This window comes from Callithrix jacchus, chromosome 5 (genome assembly GCF_049354715.1).
Source record: "Callithrix jacchus isolate 240 chromosome 5, calJac240_pri, whole genome shotgun sequence".
Lineage (NCBI taxonomy): Eukaryota > Metazoa > Chordata > Mammalia > Primates > Cebidae > Callithrix > Callithrix jacchus.
Window position 1 is genome coordinate 118,775,939 of NC_133506.1, and position 21,076 is coordinate 118,797,014.

A 21,076-nucleotide genomic window follows, 5' to 3' on the forward strand; every position below is an offset into this window, starting at 1 on the left:
TGACTCACATACAGATTAGAATAAGATTTACTTTACAATAAGAGCAGGCTCATTTATGCGGCAAAGTTCAGAGGAGCTTCACAGATAATTTACTACTCAAGACCACATTTACCCAGGTTGTATCAGAGTATCGGTAATCTAGAACCAGGAAGTTTGAAAAAAAAAAAAAAAGGCCTAGATGAAAAGCCAAAATAGGTGATACAAAGTCCATACAATAAAGTTCATACCCTTTACTCAGAGGACAATCCAACAAACTCTCACATAGAATTTTATTTTTTGGTCGGGCACAGTAGCTTATGCCTGTAGTATAGTACCAGCACTTTCAGGCCGAGGTGGGGGGATCACAAGGTCAGAAGTTTGAGACCACCAACATGGTGAAACCCTGTCTCTACAAAAAATACAAAACTTAGCTGGGCGTGGCAGCACATGCCTGTAGTCCCAGCTACTCAACAGGCTGAGGCAAGAGAACTGCTTGAACCCAGGAAGTGGAGGTTACAGTAAACCAAGATGGCGCCACTGCACTCCAGCCTGGGAGACAGAGCAAGACTCCATCTCAAAAAAAAAAAAAAAAAAGTATGTTTTAGCCCAAACAAGCTTCTTTATCTAGCTACTAAGGCTTCTTCAGATGAAGTTCAGTAAAACAGAGGGAAGAAATTGCACAATAGGCAGCGACAAGGCACAATAAGCAGTAAGAAGAATCTGAGAGTAAGAAAAACAAAACAACTTTAAAGAACAGATAAGGCCTGGAGCGGTGGCTCATGCCTATAATCCCAACACTTTAGGAGGCCGAGCCAGGTGGATCACCTGAGGTCGGGAGTTGGAGACTAGCCTGACCAACATGGAGAAATTCCACCACTACTAAAAATACAAAAAAAATTAGTGAGGCAGGAGAATCGCTTGAACCCAGGAGGCAGAGGTTACAGTAAGCCGAGATCGTACCATTTCACTCCAGCCTGGGCAACTTAAGAGCGAGACTCCGTCTCAATAAATAAATAAAAATAAAAATACAACAAATTAGCTGGGTGTGGTGGCACATGCCTGTAACCCCAGCTACTCAGAAGGCTGCAGCAGAAGTGCCTGAACCTGGGACATGGAGGTTGGTGAGCCAAGATCGAGCCATTGCACTCCAACCTGGATAACAACAGCGAAACTTTGTCTCAAAAAAAAAAAAAAAATTAGCCATGCATGGTGACCTAATCCTGTAATCCCAGCTACCTGGGAGGCTGAGGCAGAAGAATCATTTGAACCCCGGAGGCAGAGGTTGCAGTGAACTGAAATTGCACCATTCCACTCCAGCCTGGGCAACAGAGAGAAACTGTCTCAAAAAGAAAACAAAAAGAACAGATATGAAACTGCTAAATTATAGTATATAGATTGGGGTAACTTCTATGATTGCAAGATTTTTCACATCAATGAGAGATGTTTAGAATAATGTCAAGTATTTAAAAAAAGAAAAATAAAACAAAGCTAGACTATACGGAATTATAAAGCATAAAAAGATAATATATTTTAGAAATATTTCCACTCAGATTAGTAAACTTTTTTTTTTTTTTGAGACAGAGTCCTCGCTCAGTGATCCAGGCTGGAGTGCAATGGCACATTCTCGGCTCACTGCAACCTCTGCTTCCTGAGTTCAAGCAATTCTCCTGCCTCAGCCTCCCGAGTAGCTGGGATTACAGGTATGCGCCACCACGCCTGGCTAATTTTTGTATTTTTAGGAGAGATGGGGTTTCACCATGTTGTCCAGGCTGGTCTCAAACTCCTGACCTTGTGATTGGCCTGCCTCAGCCTCCCAAAGTACTGGGACTACAGGTGTGAGCCACAGAGCCTAGCCATCACATTTAATTTCTATTGAATTTATTTAGGCCATTTAGTGTTCTAGCACAATGCTAACAAGTTATTCCCCACCCTACCCTTTTTTTTTTTTTTTTGAGATAGAGTCTTCCTGTCCACCCAGGCTGGAATGCAGTGGCACAATCTCAGCTCACTGCAACTTCTGCCTCCTAGGCTCAAGCAATCTTCCCACCTCAGCCTCCTGAGTAACTAGGACTATAGGCATGCACTACCACACTGAGCCAATTTTTGTGTTTTTTTTTTTTTTTTTGGTGTGTGTGTGTGTGTGTGTGTGTGTTTGTTTTGTTTTTTTTGAGACAGACTCACAGTGCAACCCAGGCTCGAGTGCGGTGGCTCAATGTCGACTGACTGCAACCTCTGCCTCCCAGATTCAAGCGATTCTCCTGCCTCAGGCTCCCAAGTAGCTGGGATTATAGACGCCCTCCACAATGCCCAGCTAATTTTTTGTATTTGTAGTATAGACAGGGTTTCACTCTGTTAGCCAGGCTGGTCTCAAACTCCTGACTTTGTGATCCGCCTGGGTCAGCCTCCCAAAGTGCTGGGTTTACAGGCGTGAGCCACCACACCCAGCCTATTTTTGTATTTTTTTTGTAGAGACACAGTTTTGCTGTGTTACTCCTGGGCTCAAGTAATCTGTCAACATTGGCCTCCCAACATGCTGGGATTACAGGTGTCAGCCGCTGTCCCTGGCCTAATTTTAACATTCTTATTTATTTACTTATTTATTTTCAGAAGGAAGTCTTGCTCTATTGCCCAGCCTGGAATGCAATGGTGAGATCTCAGCTTACTGCAACCCGTTTCTACTAAAAATACAAAAATTAGCCGGGTGTGGTGGCGGGCACCCATAATCCCAGCTACCTGGGAGGCTCAGGCAGGAGAATTGCTGGAACCTGGGAGGCAGAGGTTACACTAAGCTGAGATGGCACCATTGCACTCCAACCCCACAGTTAGAGGTTGAGAACAGTGAGGCTCCATCTCAAAACAAACAAAAAACCCAAAATAATTATAGAGAAAATGGCAGGGCATGGTAGCTCATGCCTATAATCCCTGTGCTTTGGGAGGCCAAGGCAGGTGGATCACCTGAGGTCAGGAGTTCAAGACCAACCTGGTCAACAGGATGAAAGCCCGTCTCTACTAAAAATACAAAAAATGGCCAGGCACGGTGGCTCACGCCTGTAATCCCAGCACTTTGGGAGGCTGAGGCAGGCAGATCACTTGAGTTCAGGAGTTTGAGATCGGCCTGAGGTCAGGAGTTCAAGATCAGCCAACATGGCAAAACCCTATCTCTACTAAAAACATAAAAATGTACTGGGTATAGCAGTGTGTGCCTGTAATCTCAGCTACTTGGGAGGCTGAGACAGGAAAATCACTTGAACCAAGGAGGCGGAAGTTACAGTGAGCCAAGATCATGCCACTGCACTCCAGCCTGGGAGACAGAGGGAGACTCCACCTCGGAAAAAAAAGACAAAAAATTAGCTAGGCGTGGTGGCGCACACCTGTAATCCCAGCTACTTGGGAGGCTGAGACAGGAGAATCACTTGAACCTGGGAGGCAGAGGTTGCAGTAAGCCAAGATCGCATCATTGCACTCCAGCCTGGGCAACAAGAGCAAAACTCCGTCTAAAAAAGAAAATATGCAGAATTTTGGCAAAAAATATGTAATACAGGATTAACAATAACATCCATTTAAGTGCCAAATTTTTTGTCTGTCAAATAAACTATTATATCTGCAACTCTTTATTTAGTGCCAATTTAGTAATCTGCAACATGAATATTTTGTTAGTGGAGGCCAGGGGTTGGCTAGGATATCCTGATTTCTGGCCTTGAATGATAAACTAAGTTTCCCTGGCACAGGTAAAATATCTCCTTAAGAGAAAGCCCAGCTGGGTGCAGTGGCTCATGCCTGTAATCCCAGCACTTTGAGAGGCCAAGGAAACGGATCACAAGGTCAGGAGATCAAGACCACCCTGGCCAACATGGTCAACCCTGTCTCTACTAAAAACACAAAAAATTAGCTGGGCATTGGGGGCGCAAGCCTGTAATCTCAGCTACTCAGGAGGCTGAGGCAGGAGAACTGCTTGAACCTGAGAGGCGGAAGCTGCCAAGATCGCACCACTGCACTCCAGCCTGGGTGAAAGAGCAAAACTGTCTCCAAAAAAGAGAGAGAGAGAGAGAGAGAGAGAAAGCCCCGCCACTACACACTCATAATCATGAATAGTAGTCACACGCATAAACTTACAATTCATTTTAATTAATTATCCACAAAGGGAGAGAATCAAAATATGAAATATCTACTAAAGTCCACTGCTCTCAAGTATCCAGTGTAAAGGGAGGGAACAGGGAATGAAATTAATTTTGGCCTAAAGAAACTTCTGTAGGTCCATAATAACACATTTTCAAAACCAGCTAGACCACACTCACTTATGTGAAAGACAACTAATTTTTAAATCACTGAGCATGGACTAATTCCTTCATCTTCTCCATCAGTCCACAAACCAGGCCAGGTTAAAAATCCACTATGTTGGTTGGGCACAGTGGCTCACGCCGGTAATCTCAGCACTTTGGGAGGCTGAGGCAGGTGGATCACCTGAGATCAGGAGTTCGAGACCAGCCTGGCCAACATGGTGAAACCCCATCTCCACTAAAAATACAAAAATTGGCTGGGCGCTGTGGCTCACGCCTGTAATCCCAGCACTTTGGGAGGCGGAGGTGGGTGGATCATGAGGTCGAGACCATCCTTGCCATGATGAAACTCATCTCTACTAAAAATACAAAAATTAGCCGGGTGTGGTGGCACGCGCCTGTAGTCCCAGCTACTCAGGAGGCTGAGGTGGAAGAATCACTTGAACCCAGGAGGCGGAGGTTGCAGTGAGCCGAGATTGCGCCACTGCACTCCAGCATGGCGACAGAGCAAGACTCCGTCTCAAAAAAAAAACAAAAACAAAAACAAAAATTAGCCAGGCATGATGGAAAGCATCTGTAGTCCCAGTTACTCAGGAGGCTGAGGCAGGAGAATCACTTGTAGCTGGGAGGCACAGGGAACCAAGATCATGCCACTTCACTCCAGCCTGGGCAAAAGAGCAAAACTGCATCTCAACAAATTAATTAATTAATTTTAAAAATTGACTACATTTCTTTTTTTTTTTTGAGACGGAGTTTCGCTGTTGTTACCCAGACTGGAGTGCAATGGTACGGCTCACCACAACCTCAGCCTCCTGGGTTCAAGCAACTCTCCTGCCTCAGCCTCCCGAGTAGCTGGGACTATAGGCGCACCACCATGCCCAGTTAATTTTTGTATTTTTAGTAGAGACGGGGTTTCACCTTGTTGACCAGGATGGTCTCGATCTCTTGACCTCGTGATCCACCCGCCTCAGCTTCCCAAAGTGCTGGGATTATAGGCATGAGCCACCGCGCCCGGCCAAAAATCCACTACATTTCTAACACGTAACCTCTACAAATACTCAGGGCTTATATAAAATTGTGCAGCTAAAGCAACCAAGCAACTTGCATGTTTTATGTTACGTGATTCCAACTGTTAGGAAACTGATCCATTATCAGTTATAAATATAAACATAATTGATAGATAGGAATTTTGTCAATATTTTAAAATTTCCACAAGATACCACCTAATGCCACAATTTAGATGTATTGCTCTAATTCATGGATCTCAAAAACATTAATATGTTTTTTACTTCTTACCAATGTTAATTCCTCTTTTACCCTTCCAAACGTGTCAATGAGTACAATTTAATAGTCCAATCATCCTTTAATAAAACCTGTTGGAATTCACTATTGTGTGTCATCTTTGTGTTGCCATTTAGCCTGAAAAGAATTTCTGGAAAAAAAAAAGTGCTTTGAAAAGTTCATGTTGGCCAGGCACAATGGCTCACGCCTGTAATGCCAGCACTGAGGTGGACAGATCACAAGATCAGGAGTTCGAGACCAGCCTGGCCAGCATGGTGAAACCCTGTCTCTACTAAAAATACAAAAAAATTATCTGGGCATGGTGATGTGTGCCTGTAATCCCAGCTACTCGGGAGGCTGAGGCAGAAGAATTGTTTGACCCTGGGAGGCAGAGGTTGCAGTGAACTGAGATCACATCACTGCACTCCAGCCTGGTTGACAGAACTCAAAAAAAAAAAAAAAAAGTTCATGTTACTTAAAAAATCCATTTATTTCCTTGCATCAAATTAACAAGCCTCTGCTAATATCTAGTACATCACGACAGGCTCCCTTAATGGCATAAACCAGTCTTCCACAAAAGTAGAAAAGAGGTAAGGAATAACATGCCACTGCTTGTTGTTGTATCCCAACACTTAAATAAAACTCACTTCTTTAATAAGTAATCATTTAAAAATTTGTACTGTTTTCTGGACTTTTCCCAAAATATGTTTACCTCCAAAATTTATGAACCCATTTTGGCAACTTAACAGGGTAAAGAAACAAATGTTTTTTTAATGTTAGTCTTTTCACATAATGCGAACTCATTCATCACTAGGTTCTCCTTCCCAAAGGTTTGCCAAGTCACAAGACACACTACTGTTTACAATCCCTCCCATCTGCCCCTTGCCAATATATATCAAACACTCTAGTCACTTGGCTTAACCAGTTTCCCAAATAACCTTCTCAAATTCTAATTTAGACCCAAGATGCATTGATTCTGATTCATATTCTTAATGGAAAAATTTTAAATCACCCGATTTTCACTAAGTTCTGCCTTTTGATGTTACCAGACTCTAGAGCCCTCTTGCTTTCACACCAGTGCCCCAAATGTGACAGCTATAGTTACCTGTCACAGATAACTATAGATAACTATACTTTAAAATTCTGTACTTTTAGATGTGTTTTCAATTTGAGTACCATACCCTCTTGGCTTTCAAAGACAACTACAAACATTCAGTTCATTCAAGTACCAATCTTCATTTCTTTCATTTCATTGCTATATACACCTTGTTCTTTAAGGTTGGAGCCTACTGGTTTCCCCCTAACCCAGGCTACGGTAGGAAGATAAATGAAACAAAATATATCTACCACCATTCTATTTACAGATAACTATCAAACAGCTCCCATTTTTATTACAGGCTTCCTATTACATGTCTATTGTTCAGGACTTCGGGCATCTATACTAATGGTCTCCAAAACCAAACAATACTTAAATTAATGCTGCGGGAAGACGGAGGGGAGTATGATTCACCAATGCAATGAAGAGTAATGGAATATTCCCACCAGTGGTGTGTTACAACTAATAGCTTCCTTTCCTTTTTTTTTTTTGAGGAGTCTCACTCTGTCGCCCAGGCTGGAATGCAGTGGCCGCGATCTCGACTCACTGTAACCTCCGCCTCCAGGGTTCAAGTGATTCTCTTGCCTCAGCCTCCCGAGTAGCTGGGATTACCAGGCGCCCGCCACCCCGCCTGGCTAATTTTTGTAGTTTTAGTAGAGATGGGGTTTCACCATGTTGGTCAGCCTGGTCTCGAACCCCTGACGTCAACTCCGCCTCAGCCTCCCAAAGTGCTAGGATTGATTACAGGCATGAGCCACCGTGCCCAGCCAGCTTCTTTCAGAGCAAGGGCTGCTAAGCAAGCATCATGGTAGCAATAAATCCACCAGCTTCGAAGGCTGCAAAGCTAGGAAGATAGAAGGAAAAGCGGAGATGGGGTCCTCCCGCAGCTTCTCTAGGTTAGGAAAGAACAAAGTCACTGCTGCACTGTCACTTGAGGGGAAGGGGGAGGGGGCGGATCATCTTGGAAACCCAGCCCCTGGGCTGGAGCAGGCGGGGAGAACTCAACGAGGCTGCCTGGGATTAAACATTCTCGTTCTCACCGTCTCCCCGCTTCTAGAAGCTCCCCTCCCCGCTCCCGCGCGGCGGCCAGAGTCCCAGATGACCACCCCCTCCAATCTATCACCCGAGGGGTGTAGAGAGAAACCAAAGAAAGAACTGAGTCAGGTGGTTGAAGCAGAGCGGAGACTCCAATGACCTCTCCGTCCTCCCCCAGCACCCTCCAGCCTCCCCCGGAACACTATCAAGCCCAGAAGGGCTCGGGGCAAGGGGGAAGTCCCACACAGGTGTGCTCGCCGGGGAGGGGTGCACCGACAGGACAGCCAGCTCCACCGCGCTCCCGCAGCGCGGCCCCAGCGCGAGCCCCAGCCTCAGCTCCGGGCCCGGCCCCAGCCCCAGCCCTAGCTGACCAGGGCAGAGCACGCCGACCCCGGCGCCCTGCGGCCGCCCAGCCCCGACCCGAGGCCCGCCCGCCCTCCGGGCCGGGCCCCGAGTCCAGCCCGCAGGCGCGGCCTAACTGCTCGCTCCGCAGCTCGCCTCGGCGCCCGAGGGTCGCCGTACCTGGGCGGCGGCCTCCAGCTTGCCCTCGAAGGTGAAGTCCAGCAAGTCGGGCTTGAGGCAAAGGCTGTAGTTGATGGGGGAGACATCGGCAGGCAGCCGCTCGAAGGGCCTCTTCTCCGGCATCGCGGCGAGGCCCAGGCTGTGGAGGCGGTGGCGGCGGCGAGAGGAGCGGCTGAGGAGGAGAAGGAGGAGGGGAGGAGGCGGAGGGCCGAGGAAGAGCAGGCGGCGAGCGAGGGAGGGGGCGGCAGCTGCCAGCCACATCCACCGAGCGCGGGCGACCGCCAGAGGAGAGCGATCCAGGGAGCCTGGGGGGCGGGGGAGAGACCCAGCCGGAGCACTAGGGGCCGGGAGGGAGGCGGTGCGGGCGGACTGGCGGGCGGGCTGCCTACGGGGAAGGGGGCGGAGGGGAGGGAAGGGGAGGAGGGCCCTCAAGGAGGGAGGGAGGGAGGCGGTGGCGGCGGCTGCGTGCGCGACCCCGGCGGCCGGGCGCGCCCCCGGGGAGTGCGCGCGCATGCCAGGGCAGAGGGCGGAGCAGCGAGGGCGAGGACGCGGCCGGCGGGGCGGGAGGGCGCAGAGTCGCTGGCGCCAGCGCAGAGCGAGAGGCGGCTCTGGGCGGTGCACCTGTCGGCATGGCTCCGGACGGGGCGCGGCCTTCCAGCTGGAAGGAACCAGGGAGGGCTTGATCAGAGGAAGGAAAGGCGTGAGGGGCTCCTGGGCTGCCACGGGAAGTTGAACCCTACGCAGTTGGTCAGTTCGGACAGGGTCGCATGTATAAAATACCAATTACAAGCAAAACCCCAAGCTAGATTCTGCCTCCGGTCAGCGAAAAGGCGTGACTTGAGTCCTTGAGTCTCTTTGGCCTAAATTCCTGTTATTTTAAGTAGCAGGTTCAAAGGATAATTTGGGATTATAGGCACGCACCACAACGCCTGGCTAATTTTGTATTTTCAGTAGAGACGGGGTTTCTCCATGTTGGTCAGGCTGGTCTCGAACTCCAGACCTCAGGTGATCCGCCCACCTCGGCCTCCCAACATGCTGGGATTACAGGCGTGAGCCACTGTGCCTCGCCCAGTTTTATTTTATTATAGTCCATCTGTTTCTCAGCTTCTCAAAATGTTATTTTCATTATGTCTGTTAAAGCAAATTTCATTCATAACCATTTAAGGCTCTCCATGAACTACTGTCCTTACCATTTTCCCAGACTTGTTTTTTCTTAACCTTTAACTTATATTCTCCAGTCTTAACGAGCTAACCAGTTTAATGCTTGGCCCTTACAGCTTGCTCATTCTTCTCTAACATTGCTCATGCATTGTTGCTGGAATTACCTCCTCATCTTTTCGGAAAACTGGGGCTCCTCCCTTCCTTCAAAACTCACCTTTTCCAGAAAGTCCTCATTGACTAACTCCACCCAACTCTAACTCTTCCCATCAGCTCACAAGTACTGGCTTTTGCTGACTTATTTGTACTTATTCTGTTGTTCTGTAATTGTGTTTTAAATTTGTTTTATATGTATATCTTTGCAAGATGTACTACTAGCAAGAGCTTGTTTTCTAATTCCTTCATTACTCTCAGTACTGGACCCTGCACAAAGTACATCTCAATTGTTATTGAGCTGACTAATCAATTAACCAAGAGAGAATATTTTACCCAGTCTGTAGCCCTTCCTGTATGTACAGGTTGTGTGGCCCATAGAGAAACTACATGAACCTAACACTAGAGGCAACTTTCTATCATAAAATCACAGAAAAGATTAAAAACAAAACATGGCTGGGTGTGGTGGCTCATGCCTGTAATCCCAGCACTTTGGGAGCCTGAGGCGGGCAGATTACTTGAGGTCAGGAGTTCAATAGCAGCCTGGCAAACATGGTGAAACCCCATTTCTACTAAAAATACAAAAAAAGCTGGATGTGGTGGAGAGACACCTGTAATCCCAACTACTCAGGAGGCTGAGGCAGAAGAATTGCTTGAACCCAGGAGGCAGAGGTTCCAGTGAGCCAAGATCACCCCATTGCACTCCAGCCTAGGTGACAAAGTGAAACTCCACCTCAAAAAAAAAAGCCTATTATTTTCTTTTTTTTTTTTTTTTTTTTCAGACATAGTTTTGCTCTTGTTGTCCAGGCTGGAGTTCAGTGGCAGGATCTCAACTCACCACAACCTCCACCTCCCGGGTTCAAGTGATGCTCCTGCTTCAGCCTCCCGAGTAGCTGGGATTACAGGCATATGCCACTATGCCTGGCTAATTCTGTATTTTAATAGAGACCGAGTTTCTCCATGTTGGTCAGGCTGGTCTCAAACTGACCTCAGATGATCCGCCCACCTCGGCCTCCCAAAGTGCTGGGATTACAGGTGTGAGACACCTAGCAGAGCCAAAAAAGCCTATCTATTATTTACTTACTGTGATAATGGTCTTCATTGCAGGACTGGTAAAAGGCTGAAGTCAAGGATACATAGAGAGCAAATGTAAGTCATTCATTTGCTGAAGTATTTCACAGCAAAGAGAATGTAAAGGAAATTGGATTAGGGAGCCAAAATATTCAGGCAGGAAGAAGAGAAACCCTGGCTGTGGAACATAGAGAAATATGTGGAGAGTTTGAGAGACCATTACAAAACCACCAAGTTACATCAAAACAAAGCATTACAGTAACTATTTAGCCTCCCTTACTTAGAAATTATGGCCTTCAATGTCATTTCAAGTATACAAATTATAACTTGAATTCCACTAATATGTTTCTTACCTGCAGAATATGGTGAAGGGGTTCCAAAAGCCAGAAACACAAAAAGTCGGAGAACAATCTAGGGGAAGTGATGCCATGAGATCCCAGCCTTGACTCTTCTGTAACTTAAAATGGCTGTTGAAATGGCAGTTGGAAATGTGAGTAGATAGAATGCTGCCTACCCATCCTGTGTTCTTCATGAAAGGAAAGTAGATTAATTTCACATGCTTTAAAATGTCTGCTATACTGATGCATAACTTAATTTGACATAATAAGTGATAATATGTGAGCTATAGATTAGATAAATTGATTGATGGATAAATACATAGTTGTATTTATTTGGGGATAGCAATATGACATTATGCACATCAAAATGTGGCCAAAGAAAGGTCCTATCTGGTCAGAAAGAGTTTTATTTTTCTCGGTATCTTTCCATCAGGAAGTTGAAAAAGTTTACATTTCCACCTTTCTCACTTCCTTTATAACCCTTTTTTTTTTTTTTTTTTTTTTCAGTACTTCTGCTTCCCTTTACACAACTACTTCTGCAGGTCTGTTTACCAATCCTAAAGGACTGACAACTGCAAGACCAAACCTAACCCCTTTGTTGATTATCTTCAAACTGAGATGACCTGTTTGGCTATGTCCTGTTATGAGGGGTTAGCCACCAGGGCTTTGCAGAATATAAGTTAGGGAGCCAATGCATATGATAGCCAATACCCTCTGCTGCTAACAAGAAGGCGTATGTCTGTGTCTGATGGGTGGGTCTCTGGAATGCTACTATAACATTTCTCCTGAAATCTCAACTCTGTCTGTCTGTCTTTTTCTTTCTTCTTTCTCTTTCTTTCTTTGTTTCAGATGGAGTCTTGCTCTGTCACCCAGGCTGGAGTGCAGTGGCACAATCTCAGTTCACTGCAACCTCCGCCTCCCGGGTTCCAGCGATTCTTTTGCCTCAGCCTTCCAAGTAGCTAGGTCTACAGGTGCATGCTACCATGCCCAGCTATTTTTTTTACTATTAGTAGAGACAGGTTTCACCATTTTGAGCAGGCTGGTCTCAAACTCCTGACCTCAGATGATCCACCCACCACGGCCTCCCAAAGTGCTGGGATTACAGGCATGAGCCACCGCAACAGGCGAAATCCCAAGTCTTCAGAGGTTACAGTGTTCTGGAGCTGGCATGCTGGAATTGAGTTTGCAATGATGTTTGCCTTGATGTCAAATCCAAAAAAGTCAGCATGAGCTCAGGTTGACCCAGACCAGTGGGGTAGCCAAGAAGATTAGAAGTCTCAGCAGCTTGGCAAGTCAGGGAGCCTCAGTTTCTCCACCCTTGGCTCTATTTCTGTTTGCTTCTTATATCCTTGAAAAGAAGAATTGACATCAGAATTAGTCCTCACCCAATATGTGATCCAAGGCCCAGCAAAGAGAATAAGATTAACCCAGGTTATGGGTGGGGTGAAGAGAAGAGACCCAAGACATTAAGGCCTGCTAATCTGGCAGAATCACATCTCACGGGGTGTGATTTTATGAGAGCAATTTGCCTTGGAGTCTTAGCCACATAAATAACTAAGGATAAGAATCTTCTGCTGCTAGCCTCCCTACAGTTTGAGAGAGCAATTTGCTTTGGAGTCTTAGCCACATAAATAACTATGGATAAGAATCTTCTGCTGCCAGCCTTTCTACAGTTTGCATAGGAGTCAAGATTAATAAATACTTAAAAAGTGTAAGGGGAACTAAAAATTGGCTTGTGACCTGCTTATTCATGGACTGAACCAAAAGTCATAGTGTCCCAAATAAACAAACAGTTCTAGAGCTCAAGAGAAACCATAAGGTAAGCATGAGACCCTTTCATTTTCAGAATACATGTTTTAGAAAAATTTTCTTGGCATGGAGGCTAACCTTTGGGATTTAGTGCCTTTTTAAAAAATAAAAAATAAAATCTGATGGTAACATCTCTATTTTGGTGAAGTGATTCAAGAAGAAGCCAAAGAGACAAAAAGCAATTCAAACTGCTCATATTCTTTAGCCCTGCACCAGCAGGTTTCTGGATATGGTCTATTTTAGTTCAAAGTGTGATCACACTGTATAAAATATAAATTCACTAAGAATGAGGCATAGCACAAATACCCTAGGGACCTGACATCAGGAATTAGGGCAGGTTAAAAAAAAAAAAAAAAAAAAAAGACGAAACTTTTTAGGCAAAAAGGCACAATTTAAACCATACTAGAGAGATTTATATTCTTCTTGCCCCAAACCTACATTAGCTGTGAAGTGGAGGCCACAGTTTTGGCAACTCTATATCATGAAACCCTGAATTCTTTCTTGCTGTGCTCTATCCCGATGTGTCTCAGTGCCAAGAGATGCCAAACGATGTCATCTTTGTTTAGCTTTATGTACTTTTGCTAAAGTAATTCATTGCTGTCTTATCTCAATGCAAGAGGATATCAGTACATGCAGGAGATGGTAACAGAATCAAAGGAATGGTGGAGGTGGAAGAGGAGAAAAGGAGTCACTATTTTACAGAAAAAGTGCTATTACTGCTGTCTGACAAAGTAAATCATTTTCTTTAGTTTATAAGCCCCACCTCCTTTTATTTTTTCCAGAAATTAGAGCACTAGTTCTATCCAGGTTGGGTTCAGACTTGAAATTTGCAAGTTGCAGTTCTTAGAGCAGATACCAGGGTCCCGTTCTGTCGCCCAGGCTGGAGTGCAGTGATGTGATCTCAGCTCACTGCAACCTCTGCCTCCCAGGTTCAATTTTCCTTTACCTCAGCCCCCCAAGTAGCTGGGAGTTCCGGCATGCACTACTACGTCCGTCTAGTTTGTGTGGAGTTTTTTGGTGGGATTTTGATCCCACCAAAGAGATGGGATTTTGCCCATGTTGCCCAGGCTGGTCTCAAACTCCTGAGCTCAAGCCATCTTCCCGCCTCCCCAAAGTACCAGAATTATAGATATGAGCCACTGTGCCCAGCCTAAAATGGTAAAATCTTGAAGGCCCTTGTTTTCCCTAACTTTTCTCCTGCTTCACAGTAAGGAAATACAGTATGCTATGTTACTAACACTAGGATTCATAACTTACATTTTAAGGATAGCCAAAGTTAGTTGAAAATTATTTCCTATTACTTTGTTCTCTATAATTGTTATAGGGGGTTGGTCGCAGTGGCTCACACTTGTAATCCTAGCACTTTGGCATGCTAAGGCAGGTGGATCCCCTGAGCTCAGAAGATCGAGACCAGCCTGGGCAACATGATGAAACCCTGTCTCTACTAAAATTCAAAAAATTAGCCAGGCATGGAAGTGTGTGCCTGTAATCCCAGCTACTTGGGAGGCTGAGACAGGAGAATCGCTTGAACCTGGAAGGTGGAAGTTCGAGTGAGCTGAGATTGTGCCACTGTACTCCAACCTGTGACAAAGCGAGACTCCATCTCAAAATAATAATAATAATTGTTAATGGGGCTTCAAATACAAGGGGTCAAAAACTGATGTAGGACAAAGATAGATGTAGTAATTTGCCCAGAGTTAACTGCAAAGCAATTACTAAAACCCATGATGAGAAGAATTTCTGACTCCCAGGCCTCTCTCCTTTCTGAATATCCTTGCTCTCCTAGGTAACTGTCAGAGGACAAGTGTTGAAATGTGTTGACAAGGGGGACCACACATGCCCTAGATTTTACAGGACAGTCCTGATTGCAAATATTCTCCATTGTCATCAGAAACCATGTAAATGTCCTAGAAATTCCAATATTCTAGCATTTGGGGTTAAAAAAAAAATGAAAGAAGAGCTTTATGCCTGGGGGTCAAGGCAAAAAGGGCACATGATAGTTGGTGTCAAGGCCAAGTAACAGGAAGGAGACAGAAAGATCTGATTGCTAGAATAACCAGGCAGCTCAAATGAGGGTAATAGAATCTTGTGCTGCAGAGCATCAGCTGATGCTGAAAAGAATGCTCTTTCCATGAGTGCATAAAGCAGACTCAGAGAAACATTGCTGTTCTCAACCCACCTCTGGAGTACTACTACTCTAGCCTCCATTAGTCAGACTTCCACCATGGAGATCTGACATAGTATGACAAGTCCTACAAAGCCTAACAATGAGGTCATCCTTTGTAGGTTACTTCATTGTGGGTGATAACTTCATTAGGAAAAAATATGTTCATTCAGCATTTTTCAAGTCCTCAAACTGCTTTACAAAATCAAGTCTGCTCATTGCTCACTAGGAAGAGCAAACCTAGCAAGAGAAACAAGTTCTCTAGGTTTATAAATCTATATGGTTAATCCTAGGATCTTAGCCCCTACACAAACAAATCCTAACCGTAGAGATCTAAATGAAATATTCTCTTTATTTACTGAAATTAATCCATTACCACTCTGAATAATTGGAAATATATTTAAATGCTTTTTATTTTTATTTTTTTTATTTTTTTGAGACGGAGTTTTGCTGTTGTTACCCAGACTGGAGTGCAATGGCACGATCTTGGCTCACCGCAACCTCCGCCTCCTGGGTTCAGGCAATTCTCCTGCCTCAGCCTCCCGAGTAGCTGGGACTACAGGCGCGCACCACCATGCCCAGCTAATTTTTGTATTCTTAGTAGAGACGGGGTTTCACCTTGTTGACCAGGATGGTCTCGATCTCTTGACCTCGTGATCCACCCACCTCGGTCTCCCAAAGTGCTGGGATTATAGGCGTGAGCCACCGCGCCCGGCCTTAAATGCTTTTTATGGTGTGAGAGACAGAATGGAAATCCATGGAGCAGAAGAAAGGTTCAATTCTCCTTTTACCATGATCATGATAACTTTATAATTCCATGTAGTAAACCCTAAGGGCATGTTCTCATCAGCCAGGTTGGAGCCCCTTGTTCTGCAGAGTAATGAAGGGGTTAAACCAAGTAAATTTCCCCCAGTAATAGTGTTGCCAGATGAAAAAACAGAACACTTAGTTAAATTTGAATTTCAGATAAAATGAGTAGGTTTTTTTTTGAGATGGAGTTTCGCTGTTGTTACCCAGACTGGAGTGCAATGACACGATCTGGGCTCACCGCAACCTCCACCTCCTGGGTTCAAGCAATTCTCCTGCCTCAGCCTCCCGAGTAGCTGGGACTACAGGCACCCACCACCATACCCAGCTAATTTTCTTATTTTTAGTAGAGACGGGGTTTCACCTTGTTGACCAGGATGGTCTCGATCTCTTGACCTTGTGATCCACCCACCTCGGCCTCCCAAAGTGCTGGGATTATAGGTGTGAGCCACTGCGCCCAGCCAAAATGAGTAGTTTTTTAGTGTAAATAGTCTCAAATATTTTATGGGACATGCTTAAAAATGTTTAATAGTTAGGAGTTAGGGTACTAAATACTAAAAACTATTCATCGTTTATCTAAAATTCAATTTGTTTTTTTGAGACGACGTTTTGCTCTTCTTTCCCAGGCTGCAGTGCAATGGCGCAATCTTGGCTCGCCACAACCTCCAACTCCTAGGTACAACCAATTCTCCTGCCTCAGCCTTCCCAGTAGTTGGGATTACAGGCATGTACCACCACGCCCAGCTAATTTTTTTTTTTTTTTATAAGATGGGGTTTCACCCTGATGGCCAGGCTGGTCTTGAATTCCTGACCTCAGGTGATCCACCCACCTCGGCCTCCCAAAGTGCTAGGATTACAGGCATGAGCCACTGCACCTGGCCCTAATTTTGTATTTTTAGTAGAGATGGGGTTTCTCTACTAAACCCCATCTCTAGAGTTTGGGCCTCCCAAAGAGCTGGGATTTTTTTTTTTTTTTGAGATAAGGTCTTAACAAAAAGAGAAAGAGAGAGAGAGATAAGGTCTCACTCTGTTATCCAGACTGGAGTGCAGTGGCATGATTACAGATGATTACAGCTTACTGAAGCCTTGACCTCCTGGTCTCAAGTGATCCTTCCACCTCAGCCTCCCAAATAGCTGGTACTACAGGCATGCAGCACAACATTTGGCTAATTTTTTTTTTTTTTTTTTTTGAGATAGAGTCTTGCTCAGCCACCAAGGCTGGAGTGCAGTGGCGCAATCTGGGCTCACTGCAACCACTGTCTCCTGGATTCAACCTCCCGAGTAGTTGGGATTACAGGCAAACGCCATCATGCCTGGCTAATTTTTGTATTTTAGTAGAGATGGGGTTTCACCATGTTGGTCAGGCTGGTCTTGAACTCCTGACAGGTGATCTACCCACTTCAGTCTCCCAGACTCCTAGGATTACAGGCATAAGCCACCGCGCCCGGCCTTTCAGCTAATTTTTGTATTGTATATACGTATATATGTATGTATGTTTTTGAGACCAAGTTTCCCTCTTGTTGCCCAGGCTGGAGTGCAGTGGCACGATCTTGGCTCACTGCAGCCTCCACCTCCGGGTTCAAGTGATTCTCCTGCTTCAGCCTCTTGAGTAGCTGGGACTACAGGTGCACCCCACCATGCCCAGCTAATTTTTGTGTGTGTTTTTTTTTAATTATAAAGATGGGGTTTCACCATGTTGGTCAGGCTGGTCTTGAACTCCCGACCTCAGGTGATTCGCCCGCCTTGGCCTCCAAAGTGCTTGGATTATAGGTGTGAGCCACCACGCCCAGCCAATTTTTGTGTTTTTTTAGTAGAGACAGGGTTTCACCATGTTGTTCAGGCTGGTCTCAAACTCCTGACCTCAGGTGATCCGCCCATCTCAGCCTCCCAAAGTGCTGGGATTACAGGCATGAGCCACCGTGCCCAGCCTGCTTTCAGGTTTCGAAGATGGCAGCCAATGCTTTCAAAATGTCTGATTAAATAAGAGGAGTGTTTTTTTTTTTTTGGAGACAAAGTCTTGCTCTGTTGCCCAGGCTGGAGTATGGTGGCACAATCTAGGCTCACTGCAATCTCCTCCTCCTCCTATCTGGTTAAAGCAATTCTCATGCCTCCACTTCCTGAATAGCTGGGATTACAGGCACATACCAGCATGCCTGGCTAATTTTTGTATTTTTAGTAGAGAAGGGGTTTCACCATGTTGTCCAGGCTGGTCTCGACCTCCTAACCTCAGGTGATCCACCCAACTTGGCCTCCCAAAGTGCTGGGATTACGGGCGTGAGCCACTGCACCCGGGGTAAACAGGGATTTTAAAATAGTGTTGTGTGTTTGCAAATATTTTTTTCTGGAGAGTTGGTTGACATTCTGTCGCGTTTAATTTTTTAGGCTATGAAACCTCTAAAAGGGTTCTCCAACTCTCTTCTGCTTTTCTCATTCCCTAGGGTATTCACCTTAGTGGAAAACAGCATAGGTTAATATCAACTGACTCCATAAAAATCAACTTGTCCCTTTAAATATACCAAATACTTTAAATACTTTTTACAATATTAAATATCCATGTTCAGAATATGGTGGTGATTATGCCACATTTAATAAGAGAAATTACTTTGAGTATGACGTTGGCAAGATTATGTCAAGTGGCAGCCGAGGGCTGATAGACCACACTGGCAAACTAATGACGTTTTTTCCTTTCTTTCTTTTGCCACTGTTACTATATTAATATACTTTTAGCATTTCCACTCACCTGAGAATGATTTGGGCAGACATTATAAACCTGATTCTGCCACTCTTGCAAATAGCAAAGCTTAAATATTTTAATGGGGAGAAAAAAAAAACTCTATGAAGAATAAATACTCATAGGACTTTAATCCAGAATATCCCAACAGGTGCAGTGGCTCATGCCTGTAATCCCAGCACTTTGAGAGGCCCAGATCAGCAGTTTGAGACCAGCCTGGCCAACATGGTGAAACCCGATCTCACTAAAAACATAAAAATTAGTGAGGTGTGGTGGCAGGTGCCTGCTGTTCTAGCTACTCAGGAGGCTAAGGCAGGAGAATCACTTGAACCTGGGAGGCGGAGGCTGCAGTGAGCCAAGATTGCACCACTACACTCCAGCCTGGGCAACAGAGTGAGACCCTGTCTCAAAAAAAAAAAAAAAAAAAATCCATAGCAGGCTGCCATCTGGAATGGGTCAGGTGATAGCCAGCCTCCTGGAGCAGAGAAAAAGCTGTGGTCACTAGTAATTTCAGTATTTCAGTGATTTTTCCCACCACCAGCTGTCCTCACAATTTCCATAAAAGCTGCCAAGAAAAAGCAGGATTAACATTTCACACAACCCTAAACACACACACACACAATGGATCTCTGGAGGTTTCCTGACTGACTGCTCTTTGCCCTCATACCTTCCTTCCCTCAAGCATTCCAGATAAACAGGTAAGGTATTTAACTCACCTGCAGCTGAATAACTCAGTACTCTTGAAGGCACCTTCTTTCTGCCAGCAATCCTTACTCAATTATTCTTTCTTTTCTTTTTCTTTTTTTTTTTTTGAGGTGGAGTTTCGCTGTTGTTATCCAGACTGGAGTGCAATGGCATGATCTCGGCTCACCGCAACCTCCGCCTCCTGGTTCAAGCAATTCTCCTCCCTCAGCCTCCCGAGTAGCTGGGACTACAGGCGTGTGCCACCATGCCCAGCTAATTTTTGTGTTTTTAGTAGAGACGGGGTTTCACCTTGTTGACCAGGATGGTCTCTATCTCTTGACCTCGTGATCCACCCGCCTCGGCCTCCCAAAGTGCTGGGATTATAGGCGTGAGCCACCACGCCCAGCCATTCTTTCTTTTCCTAATCTGGATTGTGTCCTTGAAACCAAAAACCCCAGTAATAGGTGCCTTATCCCTACTTTCCCTTTTTCCCTTCTTCTCTTGCCAGCTGTCACTCCAAACAATATACTCAGGTCTTCAGCGACCCAGGCACTTATCACACTTAGGTGGTAACTGGCCATGGAAGTGCCTATCTTTATTTCTACATGTGACATGTTTATGTTCTATTCTAACCCAGCACAGTGTCTGGCCCGTTGTTGGGACTCAACAAATGTTAATTGAATAGAACTGCCTAAATTGGCTTCAGGCCCCTCCTAAATTTCACAGTATGCTGAGTTCCAGGGAAAACTGGACTAACTATGCCAACTGTTCCCTTCCTGTCTGGGAGGACCCACCCAGAGCCCAGAACCGGGAAGCTGCACCTCTGCAGAAGGAGAGAGGGCTTGACTAACGTCCCCCTCTGCCTGTGATCCCACCCTATTCTTTCTCCTCTGCCACAGGTTAATGAAGTCCTGGAACGCATTTTTCTCCCCCAGACTGATTCAGGCCATTTTACCAGGCAGAGCTGCTAATAGAACAGGCTATGTATGAGATAAGGTTCAGGGTAGAGACCAGAGCTTCAATTTTATCATAGGGATTACTAAGAAAGTTAAAGGCCGGACATGGTGGCTCACGCCTGTAATCCCAGAACTTTGGGAGTCCGAGGCAGGTAGATGATCTGAGGTTGGGAGTTCGAGACCAGCATGAACAACATGGAGAAACTCAGTCTCTTTTTTTATTTTTTATTTTATTTATTTATTTATTTAAAATAAAGACGGGGTTTCACCATGTTGGTCAGGCTGGTCTTGAACTCCCGATCTCAGGTGATCCACCCGCCTTGGCCTCCAAAGTGCTTGGATTACAGGCGTGAGCCACCACGCCCGGCTGAAACTCCATCTCTTAAAAAAATTAAGAAAAAGAAAAAGGGCCAGGCATGGTGGCTTAAGCGTATAATCCCAGCACTTTGGGAGGCCGAGGCAGGTAAATCACGAGGTCAAGAGATCGAGACCATGCTGGTCAATGTGGTGAAACCCCGTCTCTACTAAAAATACAAAAAATTAGCTGGGCATGGTGGTGCACACCTGTAGTCCCAGCTACTCCGGAGGCTGAGGCAGGAGAATTGCTTGAACCCAGGAGGCAGAGGTTACGGTGAGCCGAGATCGCACCATTGTACTCCAGCCTGAGTAACAAGAGCAAAACTCTGTCTCAAAATTTAAAAAAAATGATTGAAAAAAAAACTAAGAAAGTTAGATTCAAAAATTTTTTTTTTTTTTGAGACAGAATCTCACTCTGTCACCCAGGCTGGAGTGTAGTGGCGCAATCTTAGCTGACTGCAACCTCCACCTTTGAGGTTCAAGCAATTCTCCTGCCTCCGCCTTCTGAGTAGCTGGGATTATAGGTGCACACCACCAACCCCGGCTTTATTTTTGTATTTTTAGTAGCTACGGGGTTTCACCTTGTTGGTTGGCCTGGTCTCGAACTCCTGATCTCATGATTAGCTACCTCTGCCTCCCAAAGTGCTTGGATTACAGG

The 21,076-nt window shown here is 45.3% G+C and overlaps 1 protein-coding gene across 6 annotated transcripts in view; it reads right to left on the reverse strand.

The window, feature by feature from the left end:
• NPEPPS (aminopeptidase puromycin sensitive) overlaps positions 1–11,032 on the reverse strand; it is a 106,286-nt gene extending 95,254 nt beyond the window's left edge. For 3 of the 6 annotated variants that reach the window (XM_035301379.3, XM_035301377.3, XM_035301373.3), the window contains exon 1: positions 8,191–8,591. In XM_035301379.3, the coding sequence (XP_035157270.1) occupies positions 8,191–8,451 (261 nt within the window). In that variant the 5' untranslated portion in view covers positions 8,452–8,591. Of the gene's footprint in view, positions 1–8,190; positions 8,592–10,925 lie in introns of those variants that run through there. The other 3 variants (XM_078374269.1, XM_035301381.3, XM_035301378.3) reach the window with 2 other exon arrangements.
• Positions 11,033–21,076: the final 10,044 nt, after the last annotated feature.